The sequence below is a fragment of the Mustelus asterias genome, chromosome 23, assembly GCF_964213995.1.
Source record: "Mustelus asterias chromosome 23, sMusAst1.hap1.1, whole genome shotgun sequence".
Classification (NCBI taxonomy): Eukaryota; Metazoa; Chordata; class Chondrichthyes; order Carcharhiniformes; family Triakidae; genus Mustelus; species Mustelus asterias.
In genome coordinates this window covers 4744224-4766654 of record NC_135823.1, presented here as the reverse complement: position 1 = coordinate 4766654, position 22431 = coordinate 4744224, and the positions used below count along the sequence as shown (strand labels likewise).

The window sequence follows — 22431 nt, the reverse complement described above, 5'->3', positions numbered from 1 at the left end:
TGTCCTGTCTGGAGACAATATACATTTCTTTAACCTGTGCTAATGCTCTCTCCACTCACATTGTCTGTACCTTTAAGACTTTATTAGCTGCAAAGACTCGCATTCCATTCATTATTCTGTAAATTGAGTTTGTGTCTTTATAGTCCTGTTTGCTGTTTATGAGCAGATCTCCCACTCACCTGACGAAGGAGCAGCGCTCTGAAAGCTAGTGGCGTTTGCTACCAAATAAACCTGTTGGACTTTAACCTGGTGTTGTTAGACTCCTTACTGTGTTTACCCCAGTCCAACGCTGACATCTCCACATCATGATTTAAATCAAACAGATTTTAAAGAAGGAAGTGTAATTAATAAAGCTTTTTTAAAAAAGGTATGAATCTGGATATATAGAACATAGAACAGTACAGCACAGAACAGGCCCTTCGGCCCACGATGTTGTGCCGAGCTTTATCTGAAACCAAGATCAAGCTATCCCACTCCCTATCATCCTGGTGTGCTCCATGTGCCTATCCAATAACCGCTTAAATGTTCCTAAAGTGTCTGACTCCACTATCACTGCAGGCAGTCCATTCCACACCCCAACCACTCTCTGCGTAAAGAACCTATCTCTGATATCCTTCCTATATCTCACACCACGAACCCTATAGTTATGCCCCCTTGTAATAGCTCCATCCACCCGAGGAAATAGTCTTTGAACATTCACTCTATCTATCCCCTTCTTCATTTTATAAACCTCTATTAAGTCTCCCCTCAGCCTCCTCCGCTCCAGAGAGAACAGCCCTAGCTCCCTCAACCTTTCCTCATAAGACCTACCCTCCAAACCAGGCAGTATCCTGGTAAATTTCCTCTGCACTCTTTCCAGCGCTTCCACATCCTTCTTATAGTGAGGTGACCAGAACTGCACACAATATTCCAAATGTGGTCTCACCAAGGTACTGTACAGTTGCAGCATAACCCCACGGCTCTTAAACCCCAACCCCCTGATAATAAAAGCTAACACACTATAGGCCTTCTTCACAGCTCTATCCACTTGAGTGGCAATCTTTAGAGATCTGTGGATATGGACCCCAATATCTCTCTGTTCCTCCACAGTCTTCAGAACCCTACCTTTGACCCTGTAATCCACATTTAAATTAGTCCTACCAAAATGAATCACCTCACATTTATCAGGGTTACACTCCATTTGCCATTTTTCAGCCCAGCTTTGCATCCTATCTATGTCTCTTTGCAGCCTACAACAGCCCTCCACCTCATCCACTACTCCACCAATCTTGGTGTCATCAGCAAATTTACTGATCCACCCTTCAGCCCCCTCTAAGTCATTAATAACAATCACAAAGAGCAGAGGACCAAGCACTGATCCCTGATACAATTCACATATGTGAGAATGAGAGTTTTAATTTGGAATGGTTATTTAAAATTTGGGACATGTGAAATGATTATGACCATGTTAGAGAAATTCATAGTAGCTTAAAGAAATTTCAACTCATCAGGGATTTAAAGCACTAATAAAAACTATGAGAACTGAGTGGGTTAATTTAGATTAAAAATCACAGACTGCCATATATTGTTTGCAGAAGCACTGTCTGCATAGAGACACACAACCACAGTTTGGGGATTTAAAATTAAAAATGTATTAAAAGATTTAAACATGTATTTTGGATTTTGAAAATGTATTTCAGATTTATTTTATAATTCTGTACACTTTGACCAAAAGCAGACAGCCCCGAGGTAGAATGGGAAGATAGCTGAGCGAGAAGAACCACATTCTATAGGAACAATAGAGCCGTATTGTATAGTTTTTATTAGTACAGTTTGCAGAAAGTATAAGCTCCCCAGGCTTTAGAAATGAATAGAAGTATTTAATTTTTCTGATAAAGGAAGCTCACCATATCAGTGGAAATTAGACTTTTGAACCCTTCTATTTGCATCATCGTGAGACGGTGGGAATGTTACCTCAGAACTTCATGGGATGTTTAGCAGAGGTTGCGAGGCAATAAGAGGAAGGAGCTTCCAGATTATACGGACCAATGATTCCCATGATGTCAGAGGACAAGATGCAGTTGGCTAAACAATGTGATATTTATTAACAATGATTTGCGGTGGTTAGCACTGCTGCCTCACAGTGCCAGGGTCCCAGGTTAAATTCCAGCCTTGGCTCACTTTGTGTGGAGTTTGCACATTCTCCCCATGTCCGCGTGGTTGTCCTCTGGGTGCTCTGGTTTCCTCCCACAGTCCAAAGACGTATAGTTTGATTGGCCACACTAAATTACCCTTTAGTGTCAGGGGGATTAGCAGCATAAATGCTTGGGGTTGTGGGAATAGGGTCTTGGTGGGATTGTGGTCAGCACAGACTCGATGGGCCAAATGACCACCGCCTGTACTGTAGGGATTCTATGATTGTACAAATGATGACTGGTTCATATCCAGCCAGGGTACACCAGTAGGCGGGAGAAGTGAATTTGGAAAATGTATAATTATTATTGACGGATGTATTGTGTTCACAAAGAGGACAGTCGGATTCTCCGATGGCTCTGATTTCTCCCAGCGCGTTGGTCAAATCAAAACGTCTTTCTCCAGGTTACCAGATTCACTTGTTTCAGATAACGACACTCTGTTTACAAGTGAGGTGTTTCACGAATTCATGTAAAAGAATGGTCTACGCCATGTGCGTACTGAGCCGTTTCATCTGGCTACAAATGGTCTAGCAGAAAGCTGTTCAAACTCTGAAGGAGGGATTGAAGAGAATGGCAGGTGATACTTTAAGAACAAAGCTCTCAAGATGTTTGTTCCAGTAACGCATCACGCCACAATCCACAACCAGACTCTCTCTTGTTGAATTTTTAGGTAGAAGGCTGAAGTCTCATCTGGATCTGTTTCATCCAGATCTCAGAGCAAAAGTGAACAGGAAACGAGAGAAGCAGAAGGAGGGACATGATGACCACGCCAAAGAGAGGTAGTCCAAACCGGATTATCAGGTTTACGTCAGAAACTTTAGGAGTAACCAAAGGTGGTTACCGGGAATAATTTTAAACCAAAGTGGTCTGATATCTTGGGTTGTGAGACTGCAAAATTTGCTTACGGTGTGACCCCGAGTCAGGAGAAGTTTCAGAGTCGGCAACCGTTGCTGAGAACATGGCAGAGGGTCATGCTGCTGTGGATATTCACCAGGAAGTGGTTCCTGTGTTTCCAGGTTTGCCAGTTGACTCTGCTGTGGGAGTGGAAGAGGAACGTTCACCACCTTGCTCTCCTGCTCACATTTCTGCTGGAATGTTCCAGAGAAGTCCAACACAAGCTGGACAAACAGCCCCCATCCTCCGATGAAGCACTTTACAACCTTCTGGACTCGACATTGTGTTCAACAACTTCACACCCTGAACTTTGTCCTCCATTTTGATTTGTTTTGTTTTGCCGAGTGCCAGTCTCCATCTTGTTTTCATGTTTTTTTGCTTCCAGACAGAGCTGTCCTTTATTCTGCCATTAACACTTACTCTGGACCAATGCTTTGTTTCTTTACTACAACCATTACCTCTCCCTTTGCCTTTTGTTCCAGGACATTTTTGTCATTTAATCTCACCCGCCCTCTAACCAATCCCTGACTTTCCCTTTTGTTCTACCCGACCCTCCCACCTGTCTCACCAGCATCAAACCCATCACATTTCTCCCTCTCTTTAGTTCTGAAGTAGAGTTACATTGGATGCGAAACATTAACTCTGTTTCTCTCTCCACTGATGCTGCCAGACCTGCTGCATTTACCAGTTCTTTCTGTATTTATTTTAGATCTACCTGGGGTGGTGGGAAAAACACTATTTAGTGCTCAGGACAAATTAAATGTGCTTGTTCAGTTTTTTTGGATCATTTACAAGAAAAAGGGTGAACACTCATAGAAACCTATACCATTGCAGCAGGACGAGACAGAGAAAGCAGGAACAGGTTACTGGGTTGGATGATCAGCCACAATGATAATGGTATAGCAGGCTCGAAGGCTGAATGGCCTCCTCCAAAATGCTGCTTGCATTTTGTGTCTCTATTTCAGTGGAAATACTCACTCCTATTACGGTCAAAAGACCGTAACTGTTACTGTTTTTAATCAAACGTAGAGGAAGAGTCACAGGATCACTAATTAGTTTTAACAAGAAAAGAAAACATTTATTAAGCATGAAAAATGCACAGAACATTTACAGTCTCTCCCCGGTGTGATGGGTGTTATTTTTTTCAAGCTGTGTAAGTTATTAAAGCTCTTTCTAAATTCACTGAATGCTTTCACTTGGGTGTGTGTGTGTGTCTCGGTGCTTTTCCAGTCACACTGATGCTTAAAATCTTCTGAAATAGACAGAACAGAGAAATATTTCTCCTTCTAGATTCAAAGGCCGATGGTGTTCAGGTCCAAAGGAACCACATGACTGTCAGATGTTGATGTGATGTTTGGGTTGAGATTTCTGTCTGTAAATCCTCATCTTCTGCTAACCTGTAAAAGGAGTTTACAAAAGTCATCACTGTCAGTACAGAATAGAAATTCAAAACAGACAATTCTAGTTTCTATGGAACATTCTTTCCTCTCATTCCCCAAAAGCTGTGAATTTCCATCCCTCACATTCTCCCTCCATTCTCACTCTGCTGTATCTAATATTCACCCTCCCAATTCTCCTGAAGGTGCTGATTGAGGCTGATTGACAGATCCATGCTCATTGCTTCCTGTCCTGGATACAGAGAGCTGAAAATCTCCATGCAGGCTGCCAGACAGATATATGTCTATATGACTGGACTAAAAATGTGTGGAATATACAGACTAGATTCACTTCCTTTCCCTTCAGTTGCTGCAAGTCCCCAATTTCCCCCAGAAAAAATGGCTCATGCGCAGTCCCATCCACTTGTGCGGTGGGACTGTGGGACCGACGGCCGCCATTACTCAGGAGGAGAATAGGAGGCTGACTTAGTGTCACACTCAGTAGGAAGGTGGGAGAATGTCAGGGACAGAGATTTGTAGTTTGTGAGAGTATAAGATCTTCTCTCTCAGAATTATATCTTGTACAACCTCATCAAAATGTTTGTCAAATTTTGTTTTACAATGTTCTTGTGAAACGACTTGGGATGTTTAATTACATTTAAGGTTCCTATATTAATACAGGTTGTTGTTTTATTGAAGGTTGCCACGTGAACTTGCCCACTGTCTCCCAACACAAGACCCGATCATGGACAGTCTGATCAACCATCTCATGCACACAGCCACTCATTCTCAGTGAATCTCCTGTTCTCAGGTTCCCTTGTGATTCTGTTCCTGCTGTCTCTCACTGTTCTGAGCTAAGCTATGAACAAAACATTTTTCTCTTCAGAATTTTACTCTTGAGACGTTAAACCTGTCAGGAAATATATCACTAGGCTGGGTCACTTCTCTCTTCAAAAGAAAAGGCTGAGGGATCATGCATGTTCTTGACATTATGAAAGCTTTTGATAAACAGAGAATGTTTCCACTTTAAGGGAACATCAAAATGATACTGAATGATTAATGGAACAAGGAATTCAGGAGAAACTTATTTCCCAAAGCGTGATGCAATAATGGAACTCGCTACCACAGGGAGTGGAGGAGACGAATCACATTTAAGGGGAAGCTGGATAAACACAGAGAAAATGAACAGACAGGCAGACTGAGAGTTATTTGGGAAAGCGTGGAGAGAGAGAGACTCGAAGTATATTCACTGGCATGGATTGGTAGGGCTGAATGGCCTGCTTCTGTGCTGTATGTTCAATGTAATTTAGCCTGGTATTACATTTAACTCTGACATAGTCCGTTCCAGGTAAAAGAGAAACAGTTTCACTCCCAGAAGAACGTTTCAGCTCATTTCTTCCAGCTATTGTCCAGTCAATTCCTTGTCTCAGTCAGGTGTCTGAGTGAGGAGCCAAGGCATTCAATTCAACTACAAACATCTCGTGATTTGTTCCAATATGAGTTTGAAGAGCACACTTTTTTTTTTCGAAATGGACTAGAATTACATAACTGCACTCATTCAGAGTCCTTTCCAAAAATAATTATAATAGGTTCAGGGTCTATACATATGTAAACCCCTTCAGCTCAATGTCTGTGTGTATGTAAACCTCTTTAGCTCGGGGTTTGTGTGTATGTAAACCCCTTCAGCTCAATGTCTGTGTGTATGTAAACCTCTTTAGCTCGGGGTTTGTGTGTATGTAAACCTCTTCAGCTCAATGTCTGCGTGTATGGAAATCTCTTTAGCTCAATGTCTGTGTGTCTGTAACCCTCTTCAGCTCCATGACTGTGCGTATGCAAACCTCTTTAGCTCGGGGTCTATGTTTTCGCAAATCTCTTTAGCTCAATCTCTGTGTGTATGTAAATCTCTTTAACTCAGGGTCTGTGTGTACGTAAATCTCTTTACCTCTGGGTCAGTGTGTATGTAAACCCCTTTAGCTCACGGTCTGTGTATATCTAAATGTCTTTAGCTCAATGTCTGTGTGTATGTAAACCTCTTTAGTTCGGGGTCTATGTTTTCGCAAATCTCTTTAGCTCAATCTCTTGTGTATGTAAATGTCTTTAACTCAATGTATGTCTGTATGTAAATCTCTTTACCTCTGGGTCAGTGTGGATGTAAACCTCTTTAGCTCAATGTCTGTGTGCATGTAAACCCCTTTAGCTCACGGTCTGTGTATATCTAAATGTCTTTAGCTCAATGTCAGTGTGGATGTAAAGCTCTATAGCTCGAGGTCAGTGTGTATGTAAACCTCTTTAGCTCAATGTCTGTGTACATGTAAACCTCTTTAGCTCGGGGTCTATGTGTCTGTAAATCTCTTTAACTTGGGGTCTGTGTGTATGCAAACCTCTTTAGCTCAATGTCTGTGTGTCCGTAAACCTCCTTAGCTCGGGGTCTGTGTGTATGTAAATCTCTTGACCTCTGGGTCTGTGTGGATGTAAACCTCTTTAGCTCAATGTCTGTGTGTCTGTAACCCTCTTCAGCTCCGTCTTTGTGTGTATGTAAACCTCTTTAGCTCGGGGTCTATGTTTTCGCAAATCTCTTTAGCTCAATGTCTGTGTGTATGTAAATCTCTTTAACTCAGGGTCTGTGTGTATGTCAACCTCTTTACCTCAATGTCTGTGTGTATGTAAACCCCTTTAGCTTACGGTCTGTGTATATCTAAATATCTTTAACTCAATGTCTGTGTGTATGTAAACCTCCTTAGCTCGGGGTCTGTGTGTATGTAAACCTCTTTAGCTCACGGTCTGTGTGTCTGTAAATCTCCTTTGCTCAATGTTTGTGTGTATGTAAATCCCTTTAGCTCGGGGTCTGTGTGTATGTAAAAGTTTTTAGCTCACGGTCTGTGTGTATCTAAATGACTAGCTCAATGTCAGTGTGTATGTAAAGCTCGATAGCTCGGGGTCTGTGTGTATGTAAATCTCTTTAACTCAATCTCTGCGTGTATGTAACTCTCTTTAGCTCAATGTCTGTGTGTATGTATATCTCTTTAACTCAGGGTCTGTGTGGATGCAAACCTCTTGAGCTCAGGGTCTGTGTGTATGTAGACCTCTTTAGCTCAATGTCTGCGTGTATGGAAACCTCTTTTGCTCAATGTCTATGTGTCTGTAACCCTCTTCAGCTCCATGTCTGTGCATATGTAAAGCTCTTTAGCTCAATGTCTGTGTATATGTATATCTCTTTAACTCAGGGTCTGTGTGGATGCAAACCTCTTGAGCTCGGGGTTTGTGTGGATGTAAACCCCTTTAGCTCAATGACTGTATGTATGTAAACCTCTTTAGCTCACAGTCAGTGTGTATCTAAATCTCTTCAGCTCACGGTCTGTGTATATCTAAATATCTTCAGCTCAATGTCTGTGTGTATGTAAATCTCTTGACCTCTGGGTCTGTGTGGATGTATACCTCTTTAGCTGGGGGTCTGTGTGTATGTAAACCTCTTTAGCTCAATGTCTGTGTGTATGGTAATCTCTTTAACTCGGTCTGTGTGGATGTAAACCTCTTTAGCTCTGGGTCTGTGTGTATGTAAACCTCTTGAGCTCAATGTCTGCGTGTATGGAAACCTCTTTAGCTCAATGTCTGTGTGTATGTAAACCTCTTTAGCTCGGGGTCTGTCTGTATGTGAACCTCTTTAGCTCAATGTCTGTGTGAATATAAATGTCTTTAGCTCGAGGTCTGTGTGTACACAAATCTCTTTTGCTCAATGTCTGCGTGTATGGAAACCTCTTTAGCTCAATGTGTGTCTATAACGCTCTTTATCTCAATGTCTGTGTATGTAAAGCTCTTTAGCTCAATGTCTGTGTGAATATCAATCTCTTTAGCGCGGGGTCTGTGTGTCTGTAAATCTCTAACTCAGGCTCTGTGTGTATGTAAACCTCTTTAGCTCGGGGTCTTTGTGTATGTAAATCTCGTTAGATCAGGGTCTGTGTGGATGCAAACCTCTTTACCTCGGGGTCATAGAACCATAGAAAATTACAGCTCAGAAAGAGGCCTTTTGGCCCTTCTTGTCTGTGCCGAACCATTTTTTGCCCACTGACCTGCACTTGGACCATGTCCCTCCACACCCCTCTCATCCATGAACCCGTCCAAGTTTTTCTTAAATGTTAAAAGTGCCACTTTATCCGGCAGCTCATTCCACACTCCCACCACTCTCTGCGTGAAGAAGCCCCCCTTAATATTCCCTTTAAACTTTTCTCCTTTCACCCTTAACCCATGCCCTCTGGTTCTTTTCTCCCCTCGCCTCAGCGGAAAAAGCCTGCTTGCATTCACTCTATCTATACCCATCAAAATCTTATACACCTCTATCAAATCTCCCCTCAATCTTCTACGCTCCAGGGAATAAAGTCCCAACCAATTCAATCTCTCTCTGTAATTCAGCTTCTCAAGTCCCGGCAACATCCTTGTGAACCTTCTCTGCACTCTTTCAACCTTATTTACATCCTTCCTCAAACTAGGTGACCAAAACTGTACACAATACTCCAAATTCGGCCTCACCAATGCCTTATATAACCTTACCATAACACTCCAGCTTTTATACTCGATACTCCGATTTATAAAGGCCAATGTACCAAAGGCACTCTTTACGACCCTATCCATCTGTGACGTCACTTTTAGGGAATTCTGTACCTGTATTCCCAGATCCCTCTGTTCAACTGCACTCTTCAGAGTCCTACCATTTACCCTCTACTTTGGTTTGTCCTTCCAAAGTGCAATATCTCACACTTGTCTGCGTTAAATTCCATTTGCCATTTTTCTAGTTGGTCCAAATCCCTCTGCAAGCTTTGAAAACATTCCTCACTGTCCACGACACCTCCAATCTTTGTATCATCAGCAAACTTGCTGATGCAATTTACCACATTATCATCCAGATCATTGATATCGATGACAAACAACAATGGACCCAACACCGATCCCTGCGGCACACCACTAGTCACAGGCCTCCACTCAGAGAAGCAATCCTCCACAACCAGTCTCTGGCTTCTTCCATTGAGAAGTCTCACAACACCAGGTTAAAGTCCAACAGGTTTATTTGGTAGCAAATACCATAAGCTTTTGGAGCAATGCTCCTTCGTCACTCCATCTGACGAAGGAGCATTGCTCCGAAAGCTTATGGTATTTGCTACCAAATAAACCTGTTGGACTTTAACCTGGTGTTGAGACTTCTTACTGTGCTTACCCCAGTCCAACGCTGGCATCTCCACATAGAAATCATAGAAACCCTACAGTGCAGAAGGAGGCCATTCGGCCCATCGAGTCTGCACCGACCACAATCCCACCCAGGCCCTACCCCCATATATTTACCCACTAATCCCTCTAACCTACTCATCTTAGGATTCTAAGGGGCAATTTTTAACCTGGCCAATCAACCTAACCCGCACATCTTTGGACTGTGGGAGGAAACCGGAGCACCCGGAGGAAACCCACGCAGACACGAGGAGAATGTGCAAACTCGACACAGACAGTGACCCGAGCCGGGAATCGAACCCGGGACTCTGGAGTTGTGAAGCAGCAGTGCTAACCACTGCGCTACTGTGCCGCCCCATCATTTCTTCCATTGAGCCAGAGTCTAATCTAATTTACTACCTCCCCATGTATACCTAGCGACTGAACCTTCCTAACTAACCTCCCATGAGGGACCTTGTCAAAGGCCTTGCTGAAATCCAGGTAGACAACATCCACCGCCTTCCCTTCATCCACTTTCCTGGTAACCTCCTCGAAAAACTCTAATAGATTGGTCAAACAGGACCTACCACGCACAAAGTCATGTTGACTCTCCCTAATAAGTCCCTGTCTATCCAAACATTTGTAGATCCTATCCCTTATCACACCTTTCAATAACTTGCCCACCACCGACGTCAAACTTACTGGCCTATAATTTCCCGTATTTCTTTTGGAACCTTTTTTAAACAACGGAACAACATGAGCCACCCTCCAATCATCCGGCACCTCCCCCGTGAATACTGACATTTTAAATATGTCTGCCAGGGCCCCTGCAAGTTCAACACTAGCTTCCCTCAAGGTCCGTGGGAATACCCTGTCTGGTCCTGGGGATTTATCCACTCTGATTTGCCTCAAGACAGCGAGCACCTCCTCCCCTTTAATCTGTAAAGGTTCCATGACCCCCCTACCTGTTTGCCCTATTTCCGTAGACTCCATGCCCGTTTCCTCAGTAAATACGGATGCAAAAAAAACATTTAGTATCTCCCCCATCTCTTTTGGTTCCATACACAGTCTACCACTCTGGTCTTCAAGAGGACCAATTTTATCCCTCACTATCCTTTTGCCCCGAACATACCTATAGAAGCTCTTTGGATTTTCCTTCACTCTGTCTGCCAAAGCAATCTCATGTCTTCTTTTAGCCGTCCTGATTTCCCTCTTAAGTAGCTTCTTGCACTTTTTATACTCCTCGAGCATCTGATCTGTTCCTTGCTGCTTGTACATTTCATACAACTGTCTCTTCCTCTTATTCAGTGTGACAATCTCCCTTGAGAACCAAGGATCCTTATTCCTATTTACTTTGCCTTTAATCCTGACAGGAACATACAAACTCTGCACTCTCAAAATTTCTCCTTTGAAGGCTTCCCACTTTCCATTTACATCCTTACCAGGATCTGTGTGTCTGTAAATCACTTCAGCTCAATGTGTGTGTGTATGTAAATCTCTTCAGCTCAATGTCTGTGTGTATGTAAATCTCTTTAACTCCGGGTCTGTGTGTATGTAAAGCTCTTTAGCTCGAGGTCTGTGTGTATGTAAATCTCTTGAGCTGTGGGTGTGTGTGGATGTAAATCTCTTTAACTCAGGGTCTGTGCGTATGTAAATCTCTTTAGCTCAATGTCAGTGTGTATGTAAACCTCTTTAGCTCAATGTCAGTGTATATGTAAATCTCTTTAGCTCAATGTCTGTGTATGTGTAAACCTCCTCAACTCAGGGTCTGTGTGTATGTATACCTCTTTAGCTCAATGTCTGTGTGTATGTAAACCCCTTTAGCTCACGGTCTGTGTATATCTAAATATCTTTAGCTCAATGTCTGTGTGTATGTAAATCTCTTGACCTCTGGGTCTGTGTGGATGTATACCTCTTTAGCTCGGGGTCTGTGTGTATGTAAATCTCTTCAGCTCAATGTCTGTGTGTATGCAAATCTCTTCAGCTCAATGTCTGTGTGTATGTAAACCTCTTTAGCTCAATGTCTGTGTGTATGTAAATCTCTTTAACTCCGGGTCTGTGTGTATGTAAAGCTCTTTAGCTCAATATCAGTGTGTATGTAAGTCTCTTTAGCTTAGTGTCAGTGTATATGTAAACCTCTTTAGCTCAATGTCTGTGTGTATGGAAACCTCTTTAGCTCAATGTCTGTGTGTATGTAAATCTCTTTAACTCCGGGTCTGTGTGTATGTAAATCTCTTTAGCTCAATGTCAGTGTGTATGTAAACCTCTTTAGCTCAATGTCAGTGTGTATGTAAATCTCTTTAGCTCAATGTCAGTGTGTATGTAAACCTCTTTAGCTCAATGTCAGTGTGTATGTAAATCTCTTTAACTCCGGGTCTGTGTGTATGTAAAGCTCTTTAGCTCAATATCAGTGTGTATGTAAGTCTCTTTAGCTTAGTGTCAGTGTATATGTAAACCTCTTTAGCTCAATGTCTGTGTGTATGTAAACCTCTTTAGCTCAATGTCTGTGTGTATGGAAACCTCTTTAACTCCGGGTCTGTGTGTATGTAAATCTCTTTAGCTCAATGTCAGTGTGTATGTAAACCTCTTTAGCTCAATGTCAGTGTGTATGTAAACCTCTTTAGCTCAATGTCTGTGTGTATGTAAACCTCTTTAGCTCGGGGTCTATGTTTTTGCAAATCTCTTTAGCTCAATATCAGTGTATGTAAACCTCGAGCTCGGTTTGTGTGTATGTAAATCTCTTGAGCTCAGGGTCTGTGTGTCTGTTAACCTCTTTAGCTCGGGGTCTATGTTTTTGCAAACCTCTTTAGCTCAATATCTGTGTGTACGTAAATCTCTTTAGCTCAATATCAGTGTGTATGTAAATCTCTTGACCTCTGGGTCTGTGTGGATGTATACCTCTTTAGCTCAATGTCTGTGTGTCTGTTAACCTCTTTAGCTCGGGGTCTATGTTTTTGAAAATCTCTTTAGCTCAATATCAGTGTGTATGTAAACCTCTTTAGCTCAATGTCTGTGAATGTAAATCTCTTCAGCTCAATGCCTGTGTGTATGTAAATCTCTTCAGCTCAATGTCTGTGTGTATGTAAGTCTCTTTAGATCAATGTCAGTGTGTATGTAAATCTCTTCAGCTCAATGTCTGTGTGTATGTAAATCTCTTCAGCTCAATGTCTGTGGGTGTATAAATCTCTTTTGCTCGCGGTCTGTGTGTACGTAAATCTCTTTCGCGCGGGGTCTGTGTGTATGTAAATCTCTTTAGCTCAATATCAGTGTGTATGTAAATCTCTTTAGCTCAATATCAGTGTGTATGTAAATCTCTTTAGCTCAATGTCTGTGTGTATGTAAATCTCTTTAGCTCAATGTCTGTGTGTATGTAAACCTCTTTAGCTCAATGTCTGTGTGTATGTAAACCTCTTTAGCTCGGGGTCTGTGTGTATGTAAACCTCTTTAGCTCAATGTTTGTGTGTATATTAATCTCTTTAGCTCGGGCTCTGTCTGTATGTAAACGTCGTTAACTCAATGTGTGTATGTAAACGTCTTTAGCTCGGGGTCTGTGTGTATGTAAATCTCTTTAGCTCGGGGTCTGTGTGGATGTAAGCCTCTTTAACTCGGGGTCTGTGTGGATGTAAATCTGTTTCGCTCAATGTCTGTATGTATGTAAACCTCTTCAGCTCGGGGTGTGTTTGTATGTGAACCTTTTTGTTGAGTCCCTTGGCTTCTTTTAGCTCAATATCATCATAGAACATTACAGTGCAGTACAGAACTTCAGCCCTCGATGTTGCGCCGACCGGTGAAACCAATCTAAAGCCCCTCTCATCTACACTATTCCAATATCATCCATAATAACCATTTGAATGCTCTTAATGTTGACGAGTCCACTACTGCTGTAGGCAGGGCATTCCACGCCCTTATTACTCTCTGAGTAAAGAACCTACCTCTGACATCTGTCCTATATCTATCACCCCTCAATTTAAAGCTATGTTCCCTCGTGTTAGCCATCACCATCCGAGGAAAAAGGCTCTCACTATCCACCCTATCTAATCCTCTGATCATCTTATATGCCTCTATTAAGTCACCTCTTAACCTTCTTCTCTCTAACGAAAACAACCTCAAGTCCCTCAGCCTTTCCTCATACGATCTTCCCACCATACCAGGCAGCATCCTGGTAAATCTCCTCTGCACCCTTTCCAACGCTTCCACATCTTTCCTACAATGCGGCGACCAGAACTGTACGCAATACTCCAAGTGCGGCCGCACCAGAGTTTTGTACAGTTGCAGCATGACCTCATGGCTCCAAAACTCAATCCCTCTACCAATAAAAGCTGACACACCGTATGCCTTCTTAACAACCCAATCAACCTGGGTGCCAACTTTCAAGGATCTATGCACATGGACACCCAGATCCCTCTGTTCATCCACACTACCAAGTATCTTACCATTAGCCCAGTACTCTGTAATCCTGTTACTCCTTCCAAAGTGAATCACCTCACACTTCTCCGCATTAAACTCCATTTGCCTCCTCTCAGCCCAGCTCTGCAGCTTATCTATGTCCCTCTGTAACCTGCCACTTCCCTCCGCACTGTCTACAACACCACCGACTTTAGTGTAATCCGCAAATTTACTGATCCATCCTTCTACGCCCTCATCCAGGTCATTTATAAAAATGACAAACAGCAGTGGCCCCAAAACAGATCCTTGCAGTACACCACTAGTAACTGAACTCCAGGATGAACATTTCCCATCAACCACCACCCTCTGTTTTCTTGCAGCGAGCCAATTCCTGATCCAAACCACGAAATCACCCTCAATCCCATGTGTCCGTATTTTCTGCAAAAGCTTACCATGGGGAACCTTATCAAACGCTTTGCTGAAATCCATATACACCACATCAACCGCTTTACCCTCATCCACCTCTTTGGTCACCTTCTCAAAGAACTCAATAAGGTTTGTGAGGCACGACCTACCCTTCACAAAACCGTGCTGACTATACCTAATCAAATTATTCCTTTCTAGATGATAAATTCTATCTCTTATAATCCTTTCCAAAACTTTGCCCACAACAGAAGTAAGGCTCACCGGTCTATAATTACCAGGGTTGTCCCTACTCCCCTTCTTGAACAAGGGGACAACATTTGCTATCCTCCAGTCTTCTGGCACTGTTCCTGTAGACAATGACGACACAAAGATCACAGCCAAAGGCTCTGCAATCTCCTCTCTAGCCTCCCAGAGAATCCTTGAATAAATCCCATCCGGCCCAGGGGACTTATCTATTTTTACCCTTTCCAGAATTGCTAACACCTCCTCCTTATGTACCTCAATCCCATCCAGTCCAACAGCCTGCATCTCAGTACTCCCCTTGACAACACTGTCCCTCTCCTGTGTGAATACCGACAAAAAATATTTATTTAGTGCCTCTCCTATCTCTTCAGACTCCACGCACAACTTCTCCCCTGCTGTCCTTGACTGGCCCTAATCTTACCCTAGTCATTCTTTTACTCCTGACATACCTATAGAAAGCTTTAGGGTTTTCCTTGATCCTACCTGCCAAAGACTTCTCATGTCCCCTCCTGGCTCTTAACTCTTTCTTTAGGTCCTTCCTGGCTAACTTATAACTCTCAACCGCCCTCACTGAGCCTTCACGTCTCATCTGAACATAAGTCTCCTCCTTCCTCTTCACAGGAGATTCAACCTCTTTAGTAAACCACGGTTCCCTCACACGACTACTTCCTCCCTGCCTGACAGGTACATATTTACCGAGGACGTGTCGTAGCTGTTCCTTGAACAAGCGCCACATTACAATTGTGCCCATCCCCTGCAGTTTCCTTCCCCAACCTATGCCACCTAAATCTCGCCTAATGACATCATAATTTCCTTTCCCCCAGCTATAACTCTTGCCCTTCGGAATATACCTATCCCTTTTCATTGCTCAGGTAAACGTAATCGAATTGCGGTCACTATCACCAAAGTGCTCACCTACCTCCAAATCTAACACCTGGCCTGGTTCATTACCCAGTACCAAATCCAATGTGGCCTCGCCTCTTGTTGGTCTATCTACATACTGTGTCAGGAAGCCTTCCTGCTCACATTGGACAAAAACTGACCCCTCTCAAGTACTCGAACTATCACTTTTCCAGTCAATATTTGTAAAGTTAAAGTCCTCCATAACAACTACCCTGTTACTTTTGCTCCTATCCAGAATCATCTTTGCAATCCTTTCCTCTACATCTCTGGAACTTTTCGGAGGTCTATAAAAAACTCCCAACAGGGTGACCTCTTCTTTCCTGTTTCTAACCTCAGCCCAAACTACCTCAGTAGACGAGTCCTCATCAAATGTCCTTTCTGCCACCCCTGCTGCATTCAGCCCTGCTGCATTCTGAACAGGCTTTGACTTGGTCATTTCCTGATCTGTAGCCACTAAGCTTGGATTTCTGGCTATTTCAATATTTATACGTGTGTTTTGTTTGTACATTAAGATCCCTACGCAAATGCTAAAAAATAAAAGCCTAATCTTCAAAAAAAATTTATTTGGCTGAGAGGGTGGACCATGTTTTATGATGTAAGGTTCTTCACCCAGAATGGACACCACAGAACCAGGCCATTCAGTCCCTGTCATTATTACTGTAAGAAGTTTAACAACACCAGGTTAAAGTCCAACAGGTTTATTTGGTAGCAAAAGCCACACAAGCTTTCGGAGCTGCAAGCCCCTTCTTCAGGTGAGTACCTCAGTTTCAGGTGACTCACCTGAAGAAGGGGCTTGCAGCTCCGAAAGCTTGTGTGGCTTTTGCTACCAAATAAACCTGTTGGACTTTAACCTGGTGTTGTTAAACTTCTTACTGTGTTTACCCCAGTCCAACGCCGGCATCTCCACATCATTATTACTGTACACAAATTTCCGCTCACTTTAATTCATCAAGCAATACCTTCTATCCTCACGTGTTTATCCCGCTCCCCCTTACCTACATCGATACTTTTCAACTCAACCATAGTGTTTGAGCGAGTTCCACATTTTCAGAACTTTTTTTGTCCCTTTTAATAGTTGCAGTTTCTCAGCTGGATTTGCTGATCCTGGAAGAGGGTAAAGGACGGAGAAAGGATGAAGCAACTGAGACTTCGCATCACTTCCTGGAACACCATGCCTCAGTCAGTCTCAGACTCTCACCTCTGAGTCTGAAGGTCGTGCATGGGTTCAAGTTTGTGGACAACTTTCAATTGCCAAGTTCCAGAGCTCTGGAATTCCTTCCCTTAACCCCATCCACTTCTCTCTCCTTCTTTATCACTCGGCTTAAAACGTACCTGTACCTCTTAATGGCATCCAGAACTTGACAAACTGCAACATGTATTTGGAATTGATGTGGGATATTAAACTCTAGCCCATTCAACAGGGAATTTTAACAACAGCAGAAACAGATATGAAGCCAGAATGCACATAACATAAGAACTAGGAGCAAGAGTAGGCCATCTGGCCCCTCGAGCCTGCTCCGCCATTCAATAAGATCATGGCTGATCTTTTCATGGACCCAGCTCCACTTACCCACCCGCTCACCATAACCCTTTATTCCTTTACTGTTCAAAGATTTATCTATCCTTGCCTTAAAAACATTCAATGAGGTAGCCTCAACTGCTTCATTAGGCAGGGAATTCCATAGATTCACAACACTTTGTGTGAAGACGTTCCTCCTCAACTCAGTCCTAAATCTGCTCCCCCTTATTTTGAGGCCACGTCCCCTCATTCTAGTTTCACCTGCCAGTGGAAACAACTTCCCTGCTTCTATCTTGTCTATTCCCTTCATAATCTTATGTTTCTATAAGATCTCCCCTCATTCTTCTGAATTCCAATGAGTTATAGCCCCAGTCTACTCAGTCTCTCCTCATAAGCCAACCCTCTCAACTCGGAATCAACCCAGTGAATCTCCTCTGCACCCCTCCAGTGCCAGTATATCCTTTCTCAAGTAAGGAGACCAAAACTCTACACAGTACTTCAGGCGTGGCCTCACCAGCATCTTATACAACTGCAACATAACCTCGCTGTTTTTAAACCCCATCCCTCTAGCAATCAAGGACAAAAATTCCATTTGCCTTCTTAATTACCTGCTGCACCTACAAACCAACTTTTTGTGATTCATGCACAAGGACACCCAGGTCCCTCTGCACAGAGGCATGCTGCAATTTTTCACCATTTAAGTAATAGTCCATTTTGCTGTTACTGCAACCAAAACAGGTTACCTCACATTTACCAGCAATATACTCCATCTGCCAGACCCTTGCCCACTCACTTCGACTATCTATATCCTTTTGCAGACTTTCAGCATCCTCTGCACACTTTGCTCTGCCACTCATCTTAGTGTCATCTGCGAATTTTGACACACTACACTTGGTCCCCAACTCCAAATCATCTATGTAAATTGTAAACAATTGCAGTCCCAACACTGATCCCTGAGGCACACCACAAGTCACTGATCACCAACCAGAAAAGCACCCATTTACCCCCACCCTTTGCCTTCTGTTAGTTAACCAATCCTCTATCCATGCTAATACGTTACCCGTAACACCGTGCACCTTATGCAGCAGCCTTTCGTGTGTCACCTTGTCCAATGCCTTCTGGAAATCCAGATACACCACATCCACAGGTCCCCCATTGTCCACTGCACATGTAATGTTCTCAAAGAATTCCACCAAATTAGTCAAACATGACCCCATGCTGCGTCTTCCCAATGGGACAATTGATACTTCCCAAACAGATCTTCTTTCCTAGTCTTGCCTATGTTGTTTGTCCCAACATGGATCACACAATTGGATCCTCCCCCTCCTACTCCAATATCCTTTCAAGCTGATCAGAGATGTCCCTCACCCTGGCGCCGGGCAGGCAACATAGCATGCGGGACTCACGATCTGGCTTACAAAGAATGCTATCAATCCCCCTAATTATAGAATCCCCTGCAACTACCACTTGTCTTTTTGCTTCCCCCTCTTGAATGGCCTCCTGTACCACGGTGCAGTGATCGACTAGCTCATCCTCCCGACAGCCCTTTTCTTCATCCACACGGGGAGCAAGTACCTCATACCTGTTGGACAAGGTCATGAGCTGAGGCGCCTCAGTTCCTGAATTCAGGACTCCCCCTACCGAACTGGATAGGAACATGCCATCCCACCCCCACTTTCCATCCCAGACCCAGACTGGGATCTGGATGGGTAATGGCGGCCGCAGCTTCCAAACTCCCCCGCGCTGGGGAAACAGCTCTATCCGCCACACAGACAGGAAGCCTGGGACTGCGCATGTCCATGGGAGAGGGGGAAATGTGCAGGTGCAGGGCAGAGCCCATCCCCTGATCTTCAGACTGAGGTATTGACCAATGGACAGAGTTGGAGGACCAGAAGGACTCTGGTCCTCCAGGCAATCAGAGCGCAGGCTTTGTGTGAATGAAGATTGAGCTTCAGACAGACTCAAACTTTCTCCTGTCTCCAACATCTGTGAGTAAAACACTTTCTTTACTCCTCCTTTCCATTTCTTTTCTCATTCTGGGAGAAATTGTGAACTTGCAGCAACTGAATGGAAAGGAAGTGAATCCAGGGAGGGTACAGACTCTGGAAAGGTTGGCCCAGGTCTCATTGACATCCTTTACTCCCTCAGCTTAACACATTTATTTGTCTGGCTAAAAGGATGGTCTCTTTCCTAATGTTCACAATTAAAGGCTGGTTTCCCCAGGAAATGGCTGACATTTAAGGCAGCACAGTGGTTAGCATTACTGCCTCACAGTGCCAGGGATGGAGTTTGCACATTCTTCCCGTGTCAGCGTGGGTTTCCTCCGGGTGCTCCGGTTTCCTCCCATAGTCCAAAGATGTGCGGGTTCGGTTGATCGGCCATGCTAAATTCACCATAGTGTCAGGGGACTAGCAGGTTAAGTAGGTGGGGTTACCCTGGGTGGGATTGTTGTCGGTGTAGATTCGATGGGCCGAATGGCCTCTTTCTTCACTGTAGGTATTCTATGATTTAAAGGGACAGTAAATTAATTTGGAGAGAGAGAGATGTCTAGTGTTGTTATATGGTACAGATTAGATATATTTTTATGGTTCTGTAAAAAAGTATATTTATTATTTCCAGTCTTTTACTATCGTACTGTTGCTACATTATATATTTCTATTCCTCTCATCATTCAGAGAATTGTTCATCTTGGATTTCTGTTCCACAGGTATCAGTGGAGACTGAGGATGATTGAACATTTTCAAGGCTGAGATGGGCAGATTATTTTGATTGACAAGTGTTCTGGGGAACAGGCAGGAGAATGGAGAGAATACTAAGATGAGGAGGGATTTCTTCACTCAAAGATGAAACTTTTGGAATTTTCTACCCCAGAGGGCTGTGGAGCCTCAGCATCAAGAATTTTCAAAAGAGAGACTGATAGATTTCTAGATATTGAAGACATCAAGGAATATGAAGACGACTGTGGGAAGCTGGTGCTGAGGTAGGTCAGCCAATGATCCCATTGAATGGTTGAGGCAGTTTGATGGGCCAAATGGCTGAATCAGCTCCTATTTGTTCTGATCTCTGTGTCCAGGACAGGAAGCAGTGAGCATGGATCTGTCAATCAACCTAAATCAGCACCTTCAGGAGAATTGGGAGGCTGAATATTAGATACAGCAGAGTGAGAATGGAGAATGTGTGGGATGGAGATTTACAGCTTTTGGGAATGAGAGGGGAAAGAATCTTCCAAGGAAACTAGAATTGTCTGTTCTGAATTTCTATCCTGTACTGCCATTGATGTATTTTGTAAATTGCTTTTACAGGATATTAGAAGAGGCGGAATTACAGACAGTGATCTAAATCCTCACATTCAGACATGATAGTCACTTGATTCCTTGACAACTGAGCATCATCAGATTTGAATCTAGAAGGAGAAATGTTTCTCTGTTCTGTCTGCTTCAGAAGACTTTAAACACCATTGTGACTGGAAAAGCACCAAGACACACACACCCAAGTGAGAGTGTTCCAGTGCACTGACTGCGGAAAAAGTTTTAACCATTTACAGATTGAATAAATATTGCAGCATTCACAGCGGGGAAAAACTGTACACGTATTCTTTGTGTGGACAGGGCTTCTACTGATAGTGCACCCTGGAGAGACACAAGGAGACGCAAAACATGAAGAAACCATGGAAATGTAAGGACTGTGGAAAGGAATACAGAACCCCGTCTCTGCTGGAAACACACCGACGCAATCATACTGGGGATAGGCCATTTGCCTGTCCTCAGTGTGGGAAGGGATTCACTCGGTTATCGCACCTGCAGCAACACCAGCGAGTCCACACTGGGGAGAGGCCATTCACCTGCTCTGTGTGTGGGACAGGGTTCAATCGGTTATTCAACCTGCAAAGACACCAGCGAGGTCACACTGGGGAGAGGCCATTCACCTGTTCTCAATGTGAGGTAGGATTCAAGGAGTTATCCAACCTGCAGACACACCAGCGAGTTCACACTGGGGAGAGGCCATTCACCTGCTCTCAGTGTGGGAAGGGATTCACTGACTTATCCAACCTGCGGAGACACCAGCGAGGTCATATTGAAGAAAGGCCATTCACCTGCTGTCAGTGTGGGAAGGGATTCAAGCAGTTATCCAACCTGCGGACACACCAGCGAGTTCACACTGGGGAGAAACCATTCACCTGCTCTCAGTGTGGGAAGGGATTCACTACCTTATTCAATCTGCAGATTCATCAGCGAGTTCACACTGGGGAGAGACCATTCACCTGCTCTCAGTGTGGGAAGGGATTCACTCAGTTATCCAGCCTGCAGACACATCAGCGAATTCACACTGGAGAGAGGCCGTTCACCTGCTGTGTGTGTGGGAAGGGATTCAGTGTTTCGTCCCAGCTGCTGAGACACCAACAAGTTCACGAGTGATTCCAGGGGTTGGATTCTGCTGTTATTGTTTCTGCTCTCAGTTACATCCAGGACTGCATTTTGTTCATTCTCACAGTTGGTCAATGGGGAGGGTCGGAGTGTTTCTTTCTGCTGGACTGGCCAGTGTCACAAGTTTGCCTCTTTGAGCCTCGTTACGAATACCTGGTTTCGGTATTGTCAAGGATCACAGAATGACATGGTGTTAGCAATTGAAAGATATTTTATCCACAATTCTGTTTGGAAGTCTCCCAAAGCATGCCATGAAAATGCCTTGTGGAGCTCTGTTGAGGGGCTGTTGATGTTCAACCTTTTAGTTTGTCACAGACTGCTTTAAAATAAAAATCTGTGTTTTTTCTCAGAGAGCTTATGTGGTTTTTAAATTGTGTGATTATTAACTCTTTCATGGTTGCATTGCTCCTTTGCTTAATTCATCTGCATGTGACTCACAGAAGAAAACTGTCAAGGTATGAACAGCAAGTTGGCTGTGGTAGATTGGGAAACGACAGTAAAAGGTATGATGGTAGACAGGTAATCACTAGAATTTAAGGAATTATCATAGATTGACATTAAATATAGATTCTTTTAAGGAACAAAAATCCAACAGGAAAAATCAAGCAACCGTAGCTAACAAGAAAAGTTAAAGATTCCATGAGATCAAAGGAAGAGATTCATAAAGTGGCCAAAATAGTCGTAAACCTGAGGATTGGGGACTTGTTTTAGAATTCAGCAAAGGAGGACCAAGAAGAAACAAAAACTGACGGGAAAAGCTCCTATAGGTGTGTGAGAAGGAAAAGATTAGCAAAGACAAATGTGGGTCCAATTCAGGCAGAGACAGGAGCGTTTATAATGGGGAATAGGGAAATGGCAGAGAAACTAAACAATGTGGGTCTGTCTTCACGGAG

The 22431-nt window shown here is 43.5% G+C and overlaps 1 protein-coding gene across 6 annotated transcripts in view; it reads left to right on the top strand.

Moving 5' to 3' along the window:
- Positions 1–21894, top strand: part of LOC144510476 (uncharacterized) — a 30925-nt gene extending 9031 nt beyond the window's left edge. The window contains exons 2-5 of one of the 6 annotated variants that reach the window (XM_078239930.1): positions 2845–2953; positions 5144–5255; positions 19822–20094; positions 20417–21890. In XM_078239930.1, the coding sequence (XP_078096056.1) occupies positions 20771–21529 (759 nt within the window). In that variant the 5' untranslated portion in view covers positions 2845–2953; positions 5144–5255; positions 19822–20094; positions 20417–20770 and the 3' untranslated portion in view covers positions 21530–21890. Of the gene's footprint in view, positions 1–2844; positions 2954–5143; positions 5256–14141; positions 19103–19821; positions 20095–20416 lie in introns of those variants that run through there. The other 5 variants (XM_078239926.1, XM_078239931.1, XM_078239932.1 and 2 more) reach the window with 5 other exon arrangements.
- The last annotated feature ends 537 nt before the right edge of the window (positions 21895–22431 follow it).